The sequence below is a fragment of the Apteryx rowi genome, unplaced genomic scaffold (assembly GCF_003343035.1).
Source record: "Apteryx rowi isolate R43461 unplaced genomic scaffold, aptRow1 scaffold_588, whole genome shotgun sequence".
Taxonomy (NCBI): domain Eukaryota; kingdom Metazoa; phylum Chordata; class Aves; order Apterygiformes; family Apterygidae; genus Apteryx; species Apteryx rowi.
The window spans coordinates 13,353-34,218 of record NW_020450858.1 but is presented as its reverse complement, the minus strand read 5'-3'; the positions used below and the strand labels follow the sequence as shown (position 1 = coordinate 34,218).

At 38.0% G+C, this 20,866-nt stretch overlaps 1 protein-coding gene across 1 annotated transcript in view; it reads right to left on the bottom strand.

Moving 5' to 3' along the window:
- The window catches only part of TLE1 (transducin like enhancer of split 1), a gene marked incomplete at its 5' end in the record, with an annotated part of 52,742 nt that extends 32,210 nt beyond the window's left edge, over positions 1-20,532 (bottom strand). The window contains 4 exons of the mRNA XM_026082657.1: positions 1,263-1,279; positions 2,028-2,232; positions 19,448-19,522; positions 20,470-20,532. Of these exons, the coding sequence (XP_025938442.1) occupies positions 1,263-1,279; positions 2,028-2,232; positions 19,448-19,522; positions 20,470-20,532 (360 nt within the window). The remainder of the gene's footprint in view (positions 1-1,262; positions 1,280-2,027; positions 2,233-19,447; positions 19,523-20,469) is intronic.
- Between the last annotated feature and the right edge of the window lie 334 nt (positions 20,533-20,866).

Below are 20,866 nucleotides of genomic sequence, written 5' to 3'. Positions count from 1 at the left end.
CGTGAATTTTGAATTCAAACACCCTTTACACATTCGCTATTCAAAACAAACTGGGAGGGGAATAGGGTGAGTGCAGTGTGCCTAATTCTTTTCAAAAACGTTATTTGATGAAATTTTGTAGCAAAGTATAGACAGTCTGAGTCGGGGATGAGGGACAGGAAACAATAAAACAACCAACCCAGAAACCAAAGCCATCACACATAAAATGTAAACCTTCCTCAGCTCCTGAGAATCCTGCTCTTGGCCAACACCACTCAAGGACAAACATGCTTATAACTCTGAGGCTTCAGAGAAACACAGCTTTAAATTACTTCCACAGTTACACTGACATTAATAATACTGACACATTAAGCAAACTGAAATGAATGCCTCTTGCTTTGTAATTTGTAAACAGAGATTGCCTCAAAAGATATGCAAAAGTTTCCAGTGAGGTAATTCTTAAGCCTAGTACCAAAATAACCAACATTTACAAGCAATAAAACCAGAAGTTTAGTACCATAAAGCTATCAGTTAATAACAGTTCCTATTTTCTCTCTTTTCTAATTGAAAATAAGAAACAAATTATTTTTGATACTTGAAATGAAGTGAAAGTTGCACATGGCCATCTCCAGCAGGTTAATATGGTAACAGCACTCAAAATACAACAGTATATAAAAAAAAGAAAACTATAACAAAGTACTTCTTTGGCTGATTTCTGGATAAGATTGTTCTCAGGCCAATTCCATTACAGTTTCTATCTAGAGGAAAAGTATTTCTTGGGTAGTTACAACTAAAGCACAAATTAAGCAGCAAAGACATTTGTATGACTTAAGCAGATTCTGYCAGAGAAACTGCTGGGGCCAAAAATCCGTTCACAGCCATAACACATAAATTTTAAAATTCTCACCTGTTCTGCAACTTTAACTTCTGAAAATCCTAAAGGAAACATCTTAACTCCAACAATGAACGATACAAACTTTGCATTGGGGGTCACAAAGTACTGTTTGACTTGCAGCATTTTTTTTAAAGCAACAAAGTCTAATTAAAATTCAAGCGTCCCCAAAACCACTGTGCTCAAACAAATATATCAGATTCATACAAGCCCTCCACCCAGAAAATCTGCTAGTGTTCTGCATAAACCAAGCGATATCTTAATAGAAAACACATATGCTTATTATCAYGAAAATATGACTAAAAGGAAAACAAAACAGAAGGACAAACAGCAAGTTCTGCTTATTACATAATGTAGAAGTGGAAACATTAGCAGGAGTATTGGTACTTACTGTGCCTGGCTCTCTGTCTGCTCCCGTAGTAACCAAGAAATGCACAGACATGCCCGTTCAGACACAGAGGCAAGAACAGAAATAAAAAAGGGGGGAAAAAAAATTAGAACACAAGCCGCGAACAGTTTTAAAATGGCTTTTATTTATATAAGTCATTGCACATTCCTAATACAGTGATTTCCTGAAAATTACAGTATTTTGTAAACATGATTTACAGTTTAACCATACACAAAGCCTAGTTTTATTTCATGACAGAATAAATTATTTTCTTTTCAAAAATTAGTCAAGTGCAATTTTGCCCAATATTTAATTGCGTACTAGAATTTAAGCCTATGAAACTAAAGTAACAGATGCAATTATCTAAACTTTTTGTTTGAACACATTCACTTCAAAAATTTAACTTTTCATTCCCTCTACCTTCCCACCCAGCCATTTAACAACATTACTTTCTTTGAAAAAGTTACCCAGTTATGCAGTTTAACAGTTTTCCACAATATGGTGCAGGCCACTGGTGTTACACTAAGCATTTACCAGGATGTCAAAATGCCCTGCAAACTATAGAGCAGGAGACACTTCACAATCCCCCATTTCAAATACTGAAAATTTCCAAGCTGAATTTTGCTTCAGTGGTATAAATGCAGACATTTTTAAGTTTGCCAACAGTTTGTTCTCATTCTATATAACTCGATTTCTTTATAGATGCACACAATTTGCAGCAATGCGCAAATCTGACAATGTCCTAATCAGGCCTGCCATGCCTCTCACCTCTGTGGTGTTCTGCATCGTGATGTTTCTTGTCATCTTTTATTGCCAAGTGAGACTGCCCACCCAAAGCACTAGAAAGGGCAAGAAGGCCAGCACTGCTTCCAAGCGGAGGGATTCCAGGAGGCTGAAGTCCTGATGGATGTGGTGTTAGAGGCACTGGAGGTCCATGGCCATGGGAGAGATGTTGAGCCTGCAACTGCTGCTGCTGTTCCCAGTGGCATCATCATCCCCAGAAGAACAATGTGTAGCACACAGTTTGGGAAGGAACAGGGAGAAAAAGTTTGGTTAGTTATTGAGAATCAACACTTTTTTTTTTTAAATAACACTTTTTTTTGTTTGTAAATCTAGCTCCTTTCCTCTTCGTCCCATCACATTATATATCCTGCACTATACCATACTGCAGAAATGCTGCTTGTGGAAGACTGTGCTTATGTCCCACAAAGCATAAAAAGACTAGCTTGATACTCATTCTGCAACCTGAAAAAAGGTTTTATTACAGTAAATTGTTTGATTTCGGGCAGCCACATCCTGTCACAACTTTACTAGTGACAAACAGCAGCAGCAAAATTCCTAAGAGGGGAAAAAACATGTTTGATAAGATTGATAATTATTAGCAAGACTGATATTTTTACTCCATACCCCACCATTTTGAAACAGCAGGTTTGCTTCTATTTTGAATAATAAAGAACATCTAAAAGACACTGTTCCATTTCATAATTGGGGTAGTTAACTGCAGTTTTTATTCTAGCTAAGCTTTTGGAAAAAAACTGTTCACGAACCGGGTTTAGGAGCCAACTTTGAGCTTATAATACAGATATTCCAGATAGTGTTAATGAGCTCATCGAACTCCTCACAAGGAATATGGCATTAATGAAGTAGAACATCTCCTGTTTCAAAGGCAGCTTGCATGATCAATTCCATCATGAGTGGACATAAAACAAAGTAACCAAACTAACAAACTAACTTTCAAGCAATTTTGGAAACAGGTTGCTTATAATGGAATGACTTTTCCAAAGTATAAATATTAGGTATTTTCTAATTAAACCTGTTATGGTTTTATTAACATTTTCCTTTTATTAACATTTTCCAAGTTCAAACTAATTTGTCCAATATGCTCAGCACAGATGTCTTAGACTCTTTAGAAGATTATGCTCCAAAACGATCTTTAGCTTGGACATAAGCCCACTTTAAGTTGCTACAGGAAAACAGATTTTTTGCCTCTCGCCACTGTCTCGTGCTTGTGCCGCTAGGCATGTGAACACAAGACAGAGCATGCAACTTTCCCTTGGCCATGCTCTACCACCCATCTGCTGAAGGTAGGCACCATGAGAAAATATCAAAGCGAAGCCTAAGACAAGCAAATGGCTGAACAGGATGATCTCAGCTAGACACCAGAGGAAAAGGAAGGAAGCTAAGACTCTGAGCAAGGCCCAGTAAGGAAGTGTCCAAGGCAAAGATCAACTTTAAAAAGCTTCCCTTCCACAGTTAAGAAAACAAAACTGTATCACATCTTAAGTTGACATACCTAGAGTCACTGTACATTAAAGGATTAACTATAGCAGCCACATTCAGGTGGATACAAATATCTACTTCACAAACAGTTATTTTCAAAGGTACCCTCTAATGTAACTTTCCACATTTCCTCCATTAAGTGGTAATGTGGTACTAGACTTCTGTTCTGAAAATTGCCAGGCAAGAGGAAAGAAACTTGGAAGGAATACAGCAAAACAAGCCAACAGTCTGACCTACTGAAGGCCAGGGCACTGTAAGAGCAGGCAAAGTTAATCCTGGACTACTGAGAGTTACTGAAATTATACCAATACCTAGACAAAAGCTCACAATATTTCACAAATTATTCCAAACATACTCAAAATAATCGAAAATATTTTATCATCTTCTATAGATCCAAAAAGTCTTTAAAAAACAATACCAGCATAATACCTACCAGCATATTAATGACATTCTATTACTTAGATAACTACGGTACCCCTCCACTTTCATTTCTTATACCCCCATCCCAAAACATGCTTTGAACATGTTTATGAATTCCTCTAGGTACAAGTGACTAACACTGAAGAATTCTGGACTGCATCTCCTAAGCTTTCACTTCTCCACTGCCCCCAACTGTAAAGCAGCTATCTTTTATTTATTTTTCATATAAGAGGGCAAATTTTAATTTGCCATAGACCCTCCAGGCAATTTTACACAGTGATGAGTTTACCAAAGCTTTAGCTTCTCAAACCAAGTTTTAGCAATTCCTTTTCCAGCGCAGCATAGAATGCAGCACTAGTCTTCAATGCAAGATATAGCATGTTCTCATCACTATTCTTGCCAACTCTTAATAGAAGCCTAAATATCTTTTAAAAGCAATGCTAAAAAGGTAGTATTTTTTATTTTTTTAAATATCTGTTTTTACACAAACACACAGCCTAACATTTTGAAGAAAGTATTAAGAATTATTTTTTTTTAATTTGAAATACTTAAAGCAGTAGGCCAGCTTCTACAAAATCAAGACTAGATCAAGCAGCTATTGTCAGTGAAACTTCATTTTAAATACCTTGCTGCTTCTTTAGAAAGATCAGTAAGAGCACTAAGAAGTCCGACAGGGCTAGTTTTTTTGATCCAGCTGCTAAAGAACAAAGAGGAGGTCTCTCCTTCTCACAGACTTTATCAAGACTTCAGTAGTCTCCAGCATGTTCTCTCAAATTAAGTGACAATGTGAATTCTTGGCCAGTTCTTCCAGAGAGGTGGCATCTTAGTCATTCCTCTCCTCTTTGACTGCTTGGTCAAAGTCACTGAGATCTGTCATCCGCACTCTAGCCATCAGACAACATGCATCAGCAGTACTGCACTGTAATCATAGCCTTGGTCTTACTTGTCCCCATTTGCACTATCACATTGGCTTACACATTGTGATGTGCAATTGGCTGAGAACAAAAAGTGATTTTTCACCTCCAAACTGCTATCTTGGAGGGAAACCTGCTCTTTCCTTCACAAGGGGGTCAGGTTAGCTTGTTCACAGGGCAGGCATRGGAAGGCCAAAACAGGGAAACGAAAATAAAATGGTTTCATTCTTGCCCCTATCACTCCATGAAGCCTGTGAAGATTACTTTTTCCTTTCATCTCTTGCATGGTTTAACTAGCAACTCTTGTGGGTTTAACTAGCAAACATGTTAGCCAACATGATTTCAAGAAGTGTAGTCTTTACAAATCAAACTGTTACAGACATGTTACCTATGGTTACCTTGGCTCTGCTTTGTAGCCTACACGCAGTTAATATATTTCAAAGGTCTCAGAAAAGAGGAACATCAATTGAACTCTAACAGGTTCTGAAGCTGAAAGTACAAGACAAAAAGGGCTATATCCTGTTTCTTTGATAGAACTGAATATGAATACTGGGGAGCAAAGCCCGCAATGCTCAGTTTAAGATGCAGAATAAAATACAAAAGCCATATTGGAAAATGCATTGCTCTACATAATAAGAAACACCTTGGAATCTTAGCAAAATGGTTACTAAAAATACCAGAGAAAAATGAACCTCAAAGACGCTTAAATATATAACTACGTTAAACTGACTTAAGACTGAAAACCTGATCATGGTCTTTCATGCCAATAAAAGTATGCTGTGGTTTACCGTTTATTATCTGAGGCTTGCCGCTCTTTAAGACTTATGCATACTGATTTGTTGTTTATATGCTACCTATTCATAATAGGCTGCAAGTTCTCCTAACATAAAGACAACCCTTCCCAGGAGTTCATGTTCTCTTTTTATTTATACARTTAGAATTGTTGAAAGTATATTTCATTCTCTTTCTAAAATGGGGAAGACTAGTACATGCTGCACACAAAGGGAGAAGTAAAGACCGAGGAGATGGATAACAGCAGTGCTCACCAGATGTATCTAGTAACTAGACATTTGCCATATTAGATCCTAAAAACAATTATGTTATGCATATAATCACTTTCCTGTCACTTCAAAGACACTAATGCCTGCTCTGTCACCTTTTAAGAGCTCAGCAGCAGTGAGATATAAAACTGAAGATGTTGGCAGCAGTATCATGGTCCACTAAGCATGTTCATTAGCACTTAATTAAAAACTAGACACCTGCCATAAGAAATGTGCTCAGAAAAGGATGAGTAACAGGTCTGTCTTACTACCAATTATTATCATTATTTGCAGAGCAAGGGCTGTGTCCAGTTTTGGAGGGAAGTGGGAAGGTGGAGAAGAGTGCAATGAGGCATACATAAGCAACTGCACTGAGATAATGAACCACAGAATTGATTTTAAAAGCATCTCTACTTCATCCACCATTTTGTTACAAAAACGTTAAGTTCTTCATGTTTGCAAAGGGAGAAAGGGAGGGGCAAATTCAGTTAACTGTCTATAAGCAATTTTTATTGCCTCAATTTTTTCCCCCAATATCCCCATAAGCAGGCTGCAAAGACAGCATGTGAAAAGCATGCAACTCAGCAATTTTAGAGGTAGTACAGTTCTTCATTTCAAACATCCTAGGCAAGTTCTAGCTATAAAGAACTTTAACTAGGACTCAAAATTTGGAATACAGTTTTAATCTCTGCCACAGACTTCCTAAGGCAGGGTGAGTAAGTCTTTGACAAAGGCTTCATATCGATAAGCAGTGACATTTGCCTTCTTTTTGTTCCTTGCCTATTCAAGTGCAGAGAACAAGCTCCTACAATTCTCCTTCCTACCACTTTTAAGCAGCTCTGTTGGGGTCACCAGTACCTACAGGCTAGTTCAATTTTAGTTTCAAATTCTTAGTTTTAAACAGAGCATGCTTCTGCTCTTAAACAGATTGTGATGTGCGGTTCAGTATCTGTTCAGTAGCACTGAATTCAAATTCAGATGTGGTTGCACACCAACAGTGGAAAACGTTACACCTGATCCCAAACTACAGCAGCTCTCTTCTCCAGTGCTGAAGTGCTAACCAAACAGCTGAAGGGATGAAGAGTTTTAAAAATCCTTAACAGCACCATCTCCAGTGCTATTACGAACAGATTCTCCCACCTCAATAGAGGTTTGAAAAATATTTGGCAAGGACTTTAGAGACTTTAAAAAAGGAAAGGACAATAGTTCATGCCAAMTTCTGTATAACTGAAGAAATATGACTGTGACAAGCAAGCAAACAGAAAGACAAAAAAAAAAAAGGAAAAAAAAAAAAGCGCACATATATATTTATTACTGTGCTCAATTTCATCACCCTTCCCAAGGGGACATCTTCAGGTTTTTCGTTTGCTTGCTTAAGTAGCAGAAGGAAGGGAGAATTAGAGTCAAACATTTATAGCCAATGAATTCCTTACAACTCTTGAGCAACCTTCCAAATACCAAAACTGCAGTGACCAGCATCGCCTCTTCAGCTCCAGCTTCTAGATGGGGGCAACTACTTGAGTATGCACAGCTAGTTGACTAAACAATGGCCTCTGCCCTCACTGAGATTCTTAAAACCAATATTGCAGTTTTAACCTTCTCTAAAAGGGAACAACCCAAGATCATGCTTCTTCCAGGTCCAGTCTCCTCCCCCCACTTTGGAAAAACAAAGAAAAACCTGCACACACCATACACATTAGCAACAGTCAAATCTAGCAGGAATAAAATCATTAGACTCTAAGCTATTAGCCAATATTCCCATTTTAGGTTTTCAGCAGCTACTTTTGAAAAGAGTGTTTTGGCCATAGATAACATTTCAGAGGATGACAGGCACCCTTCCCTTAAGAATGTACTTATTTCTCCTTACATACATGAAGACAGACTTGTATCCTCACATACACTGGTAACACTACCCACTTTTCTGATCATCACTACCCATTTTCTGATTTTGCTTCAGCAGTGGAAGCTGTGTTTCCTCTTCCTTTCTGCTGGATGTGTTGGGTTTTTTTTTCCCCTTGCTCTTGATACTATCACTATCAGACTCACTAATTGCAAAGTGTGCCAGCAGTGCCTGCAAGACATTTCCTTCTGACCTATTTGAACCAGCATTCTTCACTACCATAGCAGCTATCTGCAAAACTAAACTCTGAGTTTGTCTTTGTATTGCCTACCAGTTTCTCCTTGTTAAATTCATTTTAGAAAAATGAAAGTCAGCTACTACTTTCATTGCTTAATTTTCTGCCTAATTCCTTTGAAACATCTGTGTTTATTTTGGTTCATTGGGTTTCCTTACTTCCTCTTTTTTTAAAGGCTCAGATTTTATTCTGACAGATAGGAAACTATACTGTACCACAGTAAACAAACTTGAAAATGACCACTACTGCATCTCTCACTAGTGAGCTGAGAATGGAGTCTTTGTAGCTTTGTACAAGTTATTTGAAAACTATCCATTATGTGAACAAGCCACAGTGTCTTGGGTGCAGGATGAGAATGTCTCTTCTGAACAAAGAAACAGTGTCTTCAGCAAACCTCTTCCATTTATAAATTACAAAAAATGTCATCTACTAAGGAGATTTAACTCCACAGAAGGACAGTATTGGCAAAAGCTATCCAAAGCCTACAAGTTTCATACATATAAAATTTATGAGCAATAATTACTTAAGGCCTAACTATCTCATGGGAAAAATCCTGTTCCTTTTTCATGCTTTATTACAGACAGATGCATAGAGATAGTGTCTTTGGATGTTGCCATTTATTTTGCACTCCCACAGAAATCAAACTTCTTACTGTGGAGATGACTGATGTCAGAAAACAGATATCAAATTCAGAAGGAAGATGAAAAAGTTACCTTAAGTTTGTTTTTTGTTATTATTTTCTACTAAGGGAATTTGCTTTAATCTGATATTAACAGAACAATTTCTGAACAGAAGGCTCTTCAAAATTTTTCACAGTTCCTGCCTCCACTTGTTCAAACAACTCAAACCACACTAATAATCTCAATTGCGCATCTTAATTTTTTTTTTTTGGAGGGGGGGGATTAAAGGGTGAGGGGGTTGTTCAAACTGCCCCAAATTTTAATTGAAAAACTGATGATATACTAGGATAACAGGCAGCTTACTACACACCAAAGAGCTCTGTTCTCACAAATTAGCTTCATTTCTAAGACAAGTGAAATAAGGCTGAGGCTTTATTTCACAGCTCTGCCAATACAGAGCAGTGAAAGACACATTAGCAAACTAAGCCCCCTTCTATCACTCTTATCTGTAAAAGTTAGGATAAAAGACCCTCAGCATGTCCCGGCTACTCCAAAAGGTCATGAAGCATATGGTTCTGGATTAGAGTCATTTCTGTTTTCCTCTCTTCAACTCCTTTTCCACTTCTTTGTATGATTCCTTCCTCACTGACTTTTTTCCCTCCTTTTCAAACTTCATTCTCAGCTTTCCTGACTCCTGGAGCAAAGTCCCCCAGAGATCCTGTCCCCTCTTTGTTCTTCATAAAACTCAGAATAAAAAAAGCAAGATTGATTTCAATGGGCTCATTTGGATTACAAAGAGCACCTCATGCACTGGTGCCCTAACCACACTGTTACACCGACGTATACCTGTTTCACTAAATCTGGCCAGCTCTGGTGTCGTCCCCTGCCCCCCTTGCATTAGACATCACCGTACATTTTTTAATCTCACTAAAGAAAGGTTAGCGTAAACACTTAGAAGCATGAACGTCCCTATACACTTGCTCTATAAGGTTAGAGTTTATTTTTTTGATAAAGGGAAACAAAACCTGGTTGGAGCCTGACACAGGCACTAAGCTGCCACATTAACTCCTATGAAACAAAAATATATTCTATTGATCAGGAATCTACTTCAGGAGAAAAAGTACTCCACAAAAAATTACAATATAGGAAGAGGGCATTAGATTTTAACTGGGGGCCAATAAACCACTGGGGTACATGGATTGCTTCCAATAAACCTGTAGAAGATAACTGAGAGTGCAGTTGTCAAGAGGGTCAAAGTTATACTGAAATCTGCAGCTCGTTACCAAAAACCTTAAATTCAGTTTTCCATAACAACTGGAAGACTTTTTTTCAGAAAGCTCTTTAAAATCTTTATGCAAGACGTATGAATACCAAATATATTCTTCAGCATGAATTTTCTGATATGCTCTGTATTTCATGAGTAATTCAGGCATTTATTTACAAGGAAAATGAAATGTTTCATCATGAGAAAGGCTTGGGTTGTTATCAATTCAATTTATGTAGTCAGTGGCAGCCTACCTACAAATACACACACACACACACAGAGTACTCTTGTGGAGTCATAAGATTCAATTTAAAAAATTTAATAATATAGTTAGCTTAACACCTATATAACTGACAAATCTGCTTTCAGTGCTCCCCAATATAATGCAGTAAGCAAAAGCAAAAAGATTTTCAAAGGGTAGCTTATTAACCATTGTTTAATTCCTACAAGACCGTTACAGACTACAGAGCGTAGGGAAGAAATGTACTTTTGCTTTTCTCTAGCTCTATGCTGAGCAGCTCCTCTAATTTTTGATATGACTTTCTGTCTCACTTTAAACAGCGAAGTTTCTCTGCCTTTCCTTCCGGCATTCTGGAGGGCAGGCCCAGGCATCAGAATTAGAAAGATAAAGAGATATTACACTGCAGGGCTCTTCAAAAAGATCATTGTTGTAAACAGTAATGACAGATGTGGGTGACCCCACCCAAACGAATTTGCCACCACACCCAATGAATAAGCACATTAGTTGTTTTTCCACTAAAATGATCAGCAATTAACTATTTAACAAAAGTTTAGTGATAATTGTTAAATGGCAAGATTTTCAACATCCCATTGACATAGAGGGAATAATTACATAGCATTGCCAGCATAACTGGCACTGTTGCAAGAACAGATCTACACCAGAAGTCTAGCTACACTGTGGAGCCTCGGCAGTTCGTTCCATGCCAGCAGAGCCCCGCAGCAAGGATGTGGGATATTGCCAGCAGATGGAATTCTTCCAGTTCAGCAACATCTTCTCCTCAAGGTGCATTAGCACTCCACTGGTGTAGCTGCATCCACACAAGGGCTTTTGCCAAGAGAAGAGAGGGCTTTTTTTCCCTCCTCCATGCTTTCAGGCACTGTAAGTCAATCTAAAACTTCGTAGCTTACACCAAACACAGATACACTAAATCATGGCTAGTACTTATATCTGCAACTAAGCTGGCAGCGTAACTCAGTCACACAATTTAAGCCAGCTCCATAAACAGAAGAAATCCTTTTGCTAGCATAACTATATATTTGTTTTATACATATATACATACATATGTGTGCATATATGTATATGTGTGTATATAAAAAGTGTTTTCACTAACAGCTATTCTTCTAGAAGTGTGCAGCATAGGCCTGACTTACAACAGTTCCTGTCTCAAACAGGTTACAACAAAAAAGGAAATGGAAACAAGTCACAAAACAGCAAGGTCTAGGTGCGTGATGCTTCTTGTATTAATAATGGTACTTTTTTCCCTTAAGTGAAATTTTGAAGAATTACAGGATAAACAGAGCAAGAGTGAAGCCAGCACTGAAGGAAACAGACACTGGGACAACGGAGTAACAGAAAAGCCTTCACAAAGGACAGATGCCACAGGGTAGGAGGGGGTGGACAGATAGAAGCAGAGTAAAAATGGAAAGAATGATCCTTGTGCAGGAAAACATGTCTTCACCAAAGGACTTCCCAGACTAAAGGAGAGTAACAAATTCAAAACCACAATCTAAAAACCACACAAGAAGATCTTAAATTCTCTATCTCTTGGTCCAGACTAGACAAAGGCTGGTTTTCTGAAACTAGTTATACTCTTCTGACCACTGTCAGTGCAAGTCACTTGGAGAACAAAGCTCTTTTTTCATTTTAGACAAGTACATATTGCTTGTTCTGAAGATTCAGATGCAAGCCTTAAGTCTCTAGAATGAAGCTGTCAGCACACATTGCTTCTGGTTTGCAGAATTTGCCAGTACATATTAAGCTTTTCTGGGGCAGCCATAAGTTCCTGCTATTACTCACTTTCTAACCCAAAATCTATGTATTTGCCTTTTTTGCTACCATCCAAACACACTTCAAAAGCATGTTCCTGCTGCCACAGCAGCCCCAAAAACAACCAGTTCAAGCATGCACCAATTTGAAAATGACTTAGAGGCATTACTCTTGTGTGGGGGTTTTGGGGGGGTTGGTTTGGTTTATTTTTATTACTGATTTATGATTACCTTCAAAAGTATTTCTTTCCCTCCCAGATTCCTTTATACTCCAGAAATTCAAATCTTGCTGAAGATAAAGATAGCAATGATAGAGTAGAAAGGCTTTTTGGTAAATTAAAACCCAAAAGTTAATTCAAATGCAGTAGTTTAAACGATGCCCATCACCGTTTATATTAAACCCTTTTGTCCTAGTTGCTATTACAAATACATTTCAGAGCTTCCAAAAGAATGAAAACATGACAGTCACGAGAAAAGTATTACCTTCAGTTTTTGTTTATTGTTTCAAGCCACACACTAGCCTTTTGGAAATTCCCTGTAAATTCTGCAGGGACGACTTCTTCCCAAATATCCAGCACCTTTGAACATGCGTTAGAACAATCCATTTTTGCTAATCACTGCTTTTGCTATCTCAGTGCTACTGCGTATGACCATGTTTGATTTTAAGAGTTATAGTTAGCCAGCACCTTTAAAAACAGTACTGTTCATTTTCAGGAATTTAAGTGGTATAGAGGACAGTGACCTTAATAGTTCAGCAAGTATTCTGAGGAAAAGGGGGGAGGGGGGCAGAAAGACAGTTACCAGATACCAGGAATCCTGAGTAGTAGATGCAAATTCTTTCTCAGTCTAATAAAGTACAGCAAACTGCCGTACAAACTGCCTCTTTGCCTTACCTTTAGGATTTCTTAAAGTTACGCTGCATGCCCCATGCTATTCTCTCTCCCTTTTCTCCCAGTCCTCCTACACAGGCCCCTAGCTCTACTGTCCGCCTTGCTCTTACTCCAAGTAGACTGTAGTTAGTTGCTATTTTTATGCACCTTTCCAATCTTCAATACTTCTAGTATTTCTGTCTACCTGTATCTTCCTCCAGCTCCTTTGCAGCACCATACTCCCACTGACTCTCTCCATCAGTCACCCAGTTACAATCACACTTTGTCTGTATATTCCAAACCAAGAATTCACCCTTTCTCCCACCAGCACACTGACGTTCTTACCACCTCAGTATACCACAGGGTTTGCTTTGAAATTATTTCCTAGTTCACTTCAGATCTGTATGTTTCATTTATTCTTTGCACCTCTCTCCTACTGTACATTCCCAATATTTGCTTTCCCTGTTCCTGCTCATGTTTCAGGATAATTTCATGACCATGCTTTGCATCTTCCTTGCTCAATTAACTCCTCTGCATTTGATCTCATCTCATATGCAGTCCCAGCTGAGCTTCTCTTATGTCTCGGCCAACTGATTCACTCTTCCCATCCAACTCCTTGCTCCTCCCATCCTACCACATCTCAGACTTCTTTTAAGAGAAGCACTGAAGTTCACATCTCTTTTTATTAGTCTCAGCCTACTGACTGTTCACCGACTCTAATTCTACCACTTACCTCACTTTGAATGTAAATGCAAAGCGGATATTAGTAAGACAGCAGAAGGTACACTCATCTCTTCAGTCTGTCTCCCTTCACTTTCTTGCTAACTTAGAGGGAATGTGGGGAACAGCCACAAAAAACATCCTCAAAAATGGAAAGCTATTCTGCCTACACATCTTAATCAAGAGAGGTGCTTTAAATCACTCTAGAGGAAGCAATTGTCTATTCTGGGACTAGACAACCAACCCTCTGTGCCTACAATTTTTACTCATGTCAACCCTCCTCAGTCTCAACCACCTTCAAAAGTAAAACCATCCTTAATCCCCATTTTGCCTTTCCTGTAGCCATTCCAAATTCTCTTAATTAAGGCTTACTAAACACATTTTCTGTAACCCTGCCTGAAACCCTGCTCTTCCAGCATTTTGATCTGACTTTGGCCCTTTCCACTCCACTGAAATTATTCCTTCCAAAACAATCTGTTGGATGCAAACTCATTTGGATGCAAGTTCAAAAAGAAGGAATAATCTCTAGCATAGCAATCTCCTTTGCTTGTATCTGCCTAACTCCTTCTGAAACCTCATCCTGTATTGACTTTTCTGATCTTATTTGCTACTCCACCTAAACAAGATACAAGTCCATCTTACAAGTTCCCTCTGCACCTCTCACCTACTGCAAAGTAGGACAACTTACAGCTCTGTGCCCAACAGCACATCCCAACATCTGCTCAGTATACAGAAATCTAGCAAGTGGTAAGAATTCAATACTAGTAACTCACATGCTTGTCTAGTTGGAATCTACCTTCTTCTCTCTGTATTAGTAGTCGCAGCTGCACATCTCTAGTTCTGAGCTCTAGTTAACCACATTTTTTTCCAACTATCTCCCTCTCATTCCTTTCTTGAAAGTTGCTCAGCTTCATAAGTTTGTCACCATGTACGTGGTCTCACTTTTGACTTGTAGCCTAAACATTAGCTCTAAAAGAGAAATCCACCTAAAAATCTTGCAGATTTTTTTGGATAAGATCCAAGATACAGCTTTTTCTATCCAACCACATAGCAAAATTTGCAAGAGGAGTCTGACCTACAACTCCAGGTCAGACATTTAGACACCACCACCACCCTCCCCTCTCTACTGCTGCTTCAAGGTCCTCCATTTCCCTATCATTACAGGAAGGAAAAGAGGAAAAAAAATATATATATATAAATAGTGAGTGAGTGAGTGAATCTAGATAGGTTTTCATTGCCTATTCATTCCTATTTTGGACACCTTTTCCTGGGCATTCTGTTTTGAGTAGGACAAACTACCAATAAGCATGAATTAAGCTATCTTGTTTCCTCAAAACTCAGTGGCGCTGAGAAAAAAAACCTGACCATAGTTTGGGGACTAGCATTTTGGGAATACCAACTGTCATCCTGACAAATACCATATCCATTCACCACCTGTATTAAAAATAGCTTACAAGTCTTAAAGCTACTGTGTTCTAACGGCACCTAACATGACAATCCTTGCTTGTAATTAAGGTTAGTATTTATTAAAGGAGGGGGGGAAAAGCAGCCAGGAAATTCCTCACATGATATAGTTCCTACTGTAAGAATTTAATAAACTCATACTTGGGTTTACCAAATTTATAGATTAAAAGTGAGGACAGCATCTTGTGCTCATTCAATTTCATTTATTTAGAAGAACTAAGCCATTTCTCCTCCCTCCCCCCACATCTACTTTGCTTGGCGCATAATGCAAATCATGGCTGAGGAGGATCTGAAGTAATGCTACAGCTGCTTAGCTCTTCCCTTGCACTAAGTTCTGCATTTATTTCTGTTCCAGTCTTCATTTCTATTTTATAATGAAACATACAGCCTAGTTATTTATAGGCTTTCCAAGGATTACTACACACTCATAAGAATAAACCCTCAAGAGGTTAACCTCATCCTCTTAAGCTTCACACACTACAATCCCAAAGATAGCTGGCAACCACAGTCAAGGAGAGAAAAAAAAAATAGTAATCCCACATCTTGCTAATCCTTTAGCCAATCACCACATGCAACAGTGGAGAGCCCTCTCGGAGGCCTACAGCTCAATCTGTCTCAGGAGTACCGTCAATCCAAAAAGATGTATTTCACAGAACCATTAACAACTCACCTCAAAAGGCAAAATAAGACATACCTCAGTACTCAGTAATGCACTACCTAAAATGCAGTGCTAAAAAGATTCCAGCTTGCTGCTCAAGTTTTTGTTTCAGATACTTGTATGTTCTACATACAAGACTACCTAGTTTATTAATTTGAAAGTAAAGAAACTTTATAAAATTGCATAGCTGACATCTGGATAGACCAATAACTGTCCCTCGCCTTTCCTAGCATGACTCTGAGTACCTTTGATTTTTCAGCCTGCTGTTTAATTGCACCTCAAACAAAAAAGCAAAAACAAACAAAAACCACACCCACCCACACCTCCCCCCAAACCACTCCTTCAAGTTAGACCATGATCATCTACCTAATTCTCTCATATCATGATCTGTATTTTCCCTTAACCCCAAATGTGGGCACTGCCTGCAGCCGCAACAGTGAGCAGTGCCAAGGAGTTAACAGAGGCACCTATCTTTTACGGTCAAAGGTTTTTGCTTTGTTTATTATTTAAGGATCTAGTAAACCTAGTACTTCATTCAAATTTAATACACATATGAATGGTGCCATTAAAAAAAGTGACATGCATGTTGTTTAGCCACACTGCTACCCAATGGCTGAAAGGTAAAAGCCCTCAGAAACATGCAGGAATAATATAAGGCCAGAGATACAACTGTCAATAGCTAATCACCACCCACGGTTCCTTCCTGCAGTATGAGAAGTTCTAACCAACACAAAGGATTAGCACTGCTTACAAGCTGAGTCCAACTACCTTACTTCTTTTTTTTTGAAAACACTGCTGAATATGTCAATTCACTCATTCTTTCTCTTCTTTACATGCATAGTAGACAGCAACTTCAAAAGTCAGCTTTTGAGATGGCAGATAAAATCTCCAAATACCTCACAGACCCATGAGACACATATCCTACAAGTCCCTATCCTCAATCTTAAGTTTAACAGACTTTCATTTTTTCAACTAGAAATAACAGAAGTATAAAATAAAGATGATTCAAAAATATTTTCTATTTAAAACATTGTTCCCACTAACTAAAGGCTTTGTTTCCTTCCAGAATTCACATATGGCCCAGTAGCAACAAGAATTGCTGTTTTGCTCTAACTCAGTCAAGCCAATTGGGAGACTTTAGACTCATGAAGAGTTAGAGAACAATGGCCCTTAAAGATAAAGGAAGGAGGAAAAACAGTCAGTTCTGAAACAAAAACACCAAAAAATGCAGATTTCATCTAGTCAAGAGAAAGTGTCTGAAAGAACACTGGCTAGAAAAAAATTATTCAAGTTTCTTATCCTCAAATTTATTGTACATGAATTATCTTTAGTAGTGTGGTGCGAGGGGCTATTTGATTGCATCTTCTACTATTACAGATTGCTCCAACCTATTTGCATTCTGCAAAGAAGCTTCATGATCTTTCATGCTCATAATAAATGTCTAACCCTTTAAATTACTATTTCTTTTCTTATCTTGAAAGACACTGGACTTTAAGAGCATGGCCCTTTCATTGTTCTTTACACTAAGTCAGGTCCCTGAACAATACTGACAGCTGCTATCAAACTGGGCTGTGCTTACTTTCAGGGCAGCTGCCCCTTGTAGGAACAGACAGGCTTCTGATGTCTCCTCCCCTCTGGGGAGAGAGCTCAACAAACTGCATGCTCAGTGAAGGGGAGCAAAGGTCCACTGAATTGTCAACCCAATTTTATGCTATTCAGATTTTCCAAAATGCACACAATCCCTTTCAAACAAACTCAAGGATATGTCAGAGCATGAAACTTATTGTGCGGCTCAAGATAATTATTCATCATGTAAGACTGTAAAAGATCATTGTGACATACATCTAATTTTAGTATTATGCACATACATTCATCTACATGGCCAAAGAACATTCGGGCCCACTGTGTTCACTTCCTCATTCAGTTTTGGATTTGCATTGCATTGTTCACTAGTCTTTCAGAAGACACATGGAAGTATTTCTTCTGGAGGACCTTAGGTAACTTGAAAATGAAAAAAAAACAAAAGAGGTTTCTATTCCTGCTTCCAAAGAGCTTTCCCACAAAAAAGTTGTAATTGCATGTGGTACTTGTAGATCTTATTGCTTTTAAGAGACTATGTTGTACAGACTTAAGGAGCTGAATGATTTACACTCAGGACAATGCTACCACAACAACTTTGGAAAATCAGATTTTGCTATCTTAAGAAAAATATTTTTAAATATATTTTAATATATATTTCTTTTTACTGCATAAAATATTCTCTAAGACTCGTCCATTAAAAAAGGGTTTTCCATTTCAGATTAGCCCTAAGGAAATCATTCATTGAAAAAAAAAAAAAAAAAATCAAGAAAGTACAGTTCTCTAACCTTTGCTAATCAAATATCAAATGTACATGTGCTGTATGAATACCTGATGTGATCACTGAAATAAAATAATTCATTACACAGCAAAGCATAGAGGAGATTGTGACATATACAGATGTAACTGTGTGGGTTTTTGAAGCATGATTAGCAAATCAACTAAGCAACAGTCAGAATTTGATACGAACGGAAAAAACAGCTCAGATTTGAAGGGGGGGTATGTTTATGCAAAGCTAATCTGTCAAGTGAAATAAAGCAGCCTGAATAAAATTTAAGCTGAAAATCCACTGCAGCTCCCCATTTCAGGGAGGAAAAAGCTATTAAAAGGAAATGAAGGTCACCCTCCCAGTTTATTTCACCTAATTGACTGCCAATAGCTTACCACAGGCAAACTGACTGCAGATCTGCAATTGAGAAACTGATGAAAGGAGAGTTTTCAAGCTGAGGCTCATTCTTTTAATCCTCCCTTGCTCTTACTTTTTTTTTTTTTTCCATCTCCAGTTGGGATGTAATTTTAAGCACAGATGGATTAACTGGTTCCATTGTCCGTAGACGTCATTGGACTATGGCACTGTTAATCCGTACAGCAGCATGTCTAATTATCATTACAAAGTGTCTGAGAGAACTATAAAGACCAGCAGGGCATCTTCTCACAAGCAATTAACATAAATTGATAAATGAGTAATTTGAATCCGCTCAAGGCGCTCACATATGAATAAAATCGGAAAGGACAGCTTCTTGTTTCGGCTACTTCTTTCACTTAGTCTGGAAGGGCGGAAAACATGAGAAATATTCTAGACTTAGTGGCAGGAGGAAATGAACCCATGCAGTGGAAGGAATGTATGGTTCACAAAGTTCATTAATACAAAACAAATGACTTGTGATTGACAACCAGTCACAAGCAAGTAGTATTAACTTATTTCACCATATTTAGAAGCACAAACTTGGTGAAAGGCTATTAGAACATTGTGTCAGACAATTAATACTACTTCAAAAGCAAGTGAAGTTTCTTTTCATTAGCTTGCTATTTTAAAATTCATGAAAGATTCACAAGAAAGGGAAAGAAAGAAGAATGAATAGTTGCACTGGCTCCAAGAATTCAAGTGTCACAAAAAGCATGAGGCAAAGGTAACTAGATCAACTGACATACAATACCTACAAATAAACAAGCAACTGTCCTAACCATAATCTTTCTTGCAGGGAAAGTTTTGCTATGCACTGTGTTATTTAATAAAAAGATGTTCTCACACAGGAAACTGCTGCTAACTTAATCCCTGCTAAAAATCTGTGTAAACCAAGTCAAACACATTTGAGCAGTATTAGGCATCCAAACAGTGTTAAATATCAAAACATTAAGCTTATTTTAAAAACAGCAAGCAGTAAGGTATGAAAGCAGGTTATACACACTGTAGGAGGTAGACCTGGAAGGCCACGTACCCCGATGATGGCATTCAGTTCAGCCATGGTCACTTGTTTGGCACGTTCTACAGCTTGGGCCACTTGCTGCTGATGCTATTAAAACAAGAAAGGGTGCAGGGGAGGAATTTATGTTAAAGTATTTACTGCACCAAAGCATACTAGAGTAAAAAACAAGACCACAAACATCAGAACAATCAATTTCTCTGTAGAAATCCAGGCTATCTATTACAAGACACATCCTAGGTGGGTAAGAAGCAACAGTGCCCTATTTCTCACCTGCTCATCAAAAGCAAGTGAGAGCCCTGAAGACAGTCAGTCAGCTCACCTCTCTCCCCATGCCACTTCACTATTAATTTTCTGACAAATGAATCACCAGTCTCTAATTGAGCTGACAGGATGATAATGTCAACTTCAAACTAGTATCAATTTTAACATTTATATACTCTGTGCCCACACAGCAAAACCTACTGAAATTTCAAACAAGAGGACTGTTTCACCAATCTCAAGAAGAATTAGAAATGCTCTTTGCAAACTGTAGAGTTTGAAAAGGCTTATCCAAAATAACAGGCTTCAAAATGTAACAGCAGCTGCCTACAACATGCTACAATCATAGTAATTCAGACCAGATCTATTATGCAGGTTTGTAACCTTAAACAACAGTTTCACATCTGAGCTCACCTTTTACACCAAAATCTGATATGAATTTTGTAGACAAGACCAGCATTCTTATTTCACTGGACTTACATTTGACAATTGAATACCAGGTAAGCAATCAACACAATTAGAAGTGAAAGGATTTTGTTACATTGATAATATTTTACAGACTCCCCCTCTCCTCAGAGGATGAATGAGGCTGAGCTATTGTCACTAGTTTGAACTCAGACTTGTTAGACCGAATTAGCAAGGGGGTTGCACATTTCAGCTATAACAGATGTTCCTTACACTTGTGCATTGTGATAAAATTAACATCTTAAAACTAGCTAATTTGCAAACAGAAAAGCAACATAATTGCACTTTAACAGCTGAACAGTTTTACTTACTTCCTGAGACAAAAATGGGATGACTTGTGCACAAATTGTATTCAATCTCTTGGCGATTTCTGTCTATAGAAAAAAGTAAATATTTTGATTAAAACTGTGTTTTAGGCTTGTTCCCATATATCAATTGGTCTGCAGGATCATATTAAGTTCACACAGTGGAGACAACAAGAAAAATATATAAATGGTTGGTATACAGGCCCAGATCAGGACACAGATTTAGTTAGCTACTTTACAGATTAGATGCTTGAGACATGGCAAACATCCTATACACATTTAAGCACAAATCTGGTCCTTGTACATAGTTCATTAACAAGTAAAACATTTTCTGAAATCCATTAAATCTAAGATAAAGCTTTTTAAAAGGTAGATTTATTATTACTCAGATTATCAACCAGCG